The 3,088-nt window shown below is 35.9% G+C and overlaps 1 protein-coding gene across 1 annotated transcript; it reads left to right on the top strand.

The window, feature by feature from the left end:
- Positions 1-271: 271 nt before the first annotated feature.
- Positions 272-3,083, top strand: LOC114580535 (protein EI24 homolog; the record flags this gene model as incomplete). Its single annotated transcript, XM_028698401.1, has 4 exons — positions 272-370; positions 2,559-2,693; positions 2,813-2,876; positions 3,034-3,083. Coding segments are annotated over 4 exons (348 nt in total), but the record flags the coding sequence as incomplete, so codon positions are not given.
- Between the last annotated feature and the right edge of the window lie 5 nt (positions 3,084-3,088).

Below are 3,088 nucleotides of genomic sequence, written 5' to 3' on the forward strand. Positions count from 1 at the left end.
ACTAACCCTACCCAATAATTAAAGTTTGAAGAAAATTTTGCAGTAAAGTTTTTGAAATAACTACTTGGGTTCAAACTATATTTTTCTTAAATATTGAGAGACGAAAGTGGTATGTGCAGGGAGGGGAGTAACCTTTGGATGGTTACATCACCTACTTTTGAAAGACCAAGTAGATTCACCTCGTCAATTATTAATTTCTGCATTTGTTTCTGTGTTCTTTTCCTCTTCCCTGCGCAATTCATGGTTGATTCATGCTTGATCTTTTTCTTAGATATTACCACTGTGGTTGGACTAACCAATTTACTACTGCCTTCCAGGTTTTTTGGTTCTATCCACTTTATGGGTTCAGCATTATTCTGAGCACCATGTGGTAGGTCGTCTTACTTCCAGTGTAGTGGCAGATTTCATTTACTTTTTGCAGCTAAATTGTTTCATCATCATAGAGTTTGTAGCACAGCCAACTTCAGAATGGTCCAGAAAATTTTCCTTTGAAAAATTTCTACTAGTCTTTTTGATTTTGAATCATTAACCTCACAATTTAACTTAATGTGGAAGGGAGATGACTTCTAAATTGTTTTTTTCTTGGCATTAGTATTACCTGAAAGTAATCTAGAATGCAGTTGCCTCCGTTTTATGACAATGTTCGGGTTGGGATGGGTGTCAGGTGGAGAATGACATTTTGTTTCAGAATCATGACTGTGGTTGTTTGAGGGTGTTGGCTGTGTAGCTCAGGGGGACTATAAATTACTATCCAGGTGCTTGGATGGTAAGTCGACTTAACCCTTAAGGAATATGTTTTTTCATGCACCTTTACACTTTGTGGGTTAAATATTATGCATAAATCACAAGTCATTTTTAAACTTCTTAAGGTACGCATTTGATAAATTTCCAAGAGAAGTCTTATGAAGAGTTCTAGAAAAGAAATGGGTTAATAATGCTTATATTCAAGTCATTAAGGATATGTTTGCAAGAGTTGTTATTTGTGTTCAGGCACAAGGTGGTTTGACCAAGTATTTTCCTATTTCTGTTGGATTACATCAAGGATCGGCCTTAAGCTCATATCTTTTTGCTTTAGTCATGGATGTTCTCACTAGACATTTGTAAGAGGTTGTACCCCGGTGTATCCTTTTTGCTGATGATATTCTTCTTGTTGATAAGACTAAAGAGGAAGTTGAAGGTAAACTTGAATTATGGAGATCAACCTTAAAATCTAAAGGTTTTCGTTTAAGTAGATCGAAAATCGAATATATGGAGTGTAATTTTATTAGTAATAGATCTAGTTGGAGGATTGAAACTTTGGGTGATCAAATCATTAATAAGAGTACACATTTTAGATATCTTTGATCTACTGTTCATATTGATGATTAAATAGATGAGGATATCATTAGTAGAATTCAAATTTGATGGTTGAAGTGGTTGAATGCATCGGACTTGTTGTGTGATAGAAAGTTCCCCTCAAATTTAAGGGAAAATTCTATAAGATGGTGGTGAGAATTTTAATGCTTTATGGTGCATAATGTTGGCAATTAAAAGAGAAGCATAATATTAAGTTAAGTGTTGCAGAGATGAGGATGTTTAGGTGGATGAGTGGCTTTACTCTTAAAGGTAGGATTCGAAATGAGCATATACATGAAAAGGTTGGAGTAACTTGTTAGGCCGGTTCTTTATTACAGCAGGTGGACAAACCGCCCCCTTAATGGTGCCGCCCTAGCCTAGTGGGGCCCACTAGGCAAGCCGATTAGGGAAGAAGAGGGGGGCGGCTAGGAGTGGGAGGGAAAAGTTTGAATCCGGTGTTTGAAATTAGGGAAGGAGGGATTAAATAGAAAGAATTGTTTAGAGTTAGGATTATGCATGTTTTGGTGGCTGTTTTTGAGAGTTGTTCTCTAGGAGTCCTGGGCCCTAGATTTCTTCTAGTGATTGGGAGAGAAGATCCTCCTCTCAAATTGAGGATCTATTGTATCTTGTTTGTTTCATCGTTTATTTGATTTCCGTCAATCAAAATGTGTTGTTTTTGCTGAATTTTCCCATCCGAATCTTGTTCGTTTGTTGTTCTCTTCTCTCTTGTTAGGAATTACTTGGATTTCTCAAGAATTTCCTAACATAGCTCCAGTGGAAGTTAAGATTAGAGAGAGTCTCCTTCGATGATTTGGTCACATAAAGCGGCGTCCTTCCGATGACCCGGTTAAGAGAGTAGATGTGTTAGATTTGGCTTAGGTTAAGAAGGTAGAGGTAGACCTAAAATGACTTGGTTAGAAAATATTAGAAATGACATTTCTTTATTAGATTTAAATGAGAGTTTGACTATTAACATGACACAATGGAGAAAAAGGATTCATGTAGCCGATCCCACGTAGTGGGATAAAGGCATGATGTTGTTGTTATTGTAAGGTATGCATTTGATGATGACGGTTTCATGTAGATATGAGTTTTTTTTTATGAATGTAAAGATTTAATTTGTTCTGCTTGATATCTGCTGTATTGTGTAATAGCATTACCGATCCATAAAAACCTTTTTCTCTTTGCCTAACTTATACTCTGTTCTTGTTTTCCCAATCCAGGTATAACGACATTGCTAGGTATGCTTTTGAGGTTCTCAAAAGAAAAGAGATGCATCTGGCAAAAGTTTCAGGAGAAAGAGCTTCACAAGACAATCAAAATGGCATGTATTCAAGCAGACCTGGTGGGCTTGAGGGGTCTGTTTCATTTCAAAAACTGAAATTCCAAGTTATCAGAAGCTTCAACTAAGATTAATATATTTTAAGTTAGAATTATCTTTTGCCTTACTTATAAATCTTTATCATTTATTCAACAGGGTTGTGGTTGGAATTGGTGAACAATTATATTCACTTCTTTTATTAACCTTCTTCTTCATAGAGGTGCAGTTATTTTGTTTAAATACCTTCAATGCGATGTCCGTGTTTTATATCTTTGATAATGTGTGTTTTACGATTCATGGTCAATGTCAAGCTGGTTTTTCAGTTTCAATTTTGTTTTTCTAGTGTACTTACGACAGTGTTCTTTTTTAGAATTCAGGTTGTTGCAGCTCTATTTATACCTTACATTGGCACAGCAATCAGTTTTCTGCTCA

This window comes from Dendrobium catenatum, unplaced genomic scaffold, assembly GCF_001605985.2.
Source record: "Dendrobium catenatum unplaced genomic scaffold, ASM160598v2 fragScaff_scaffold_1080, whole genome shotgun sequence".
NCBI lineage: Eukaryota > Viridiplantae > Streptophyta > Magnoliopsida > Asparagales > Orchidaceae > Dendrobium > Dendrobium catenatum.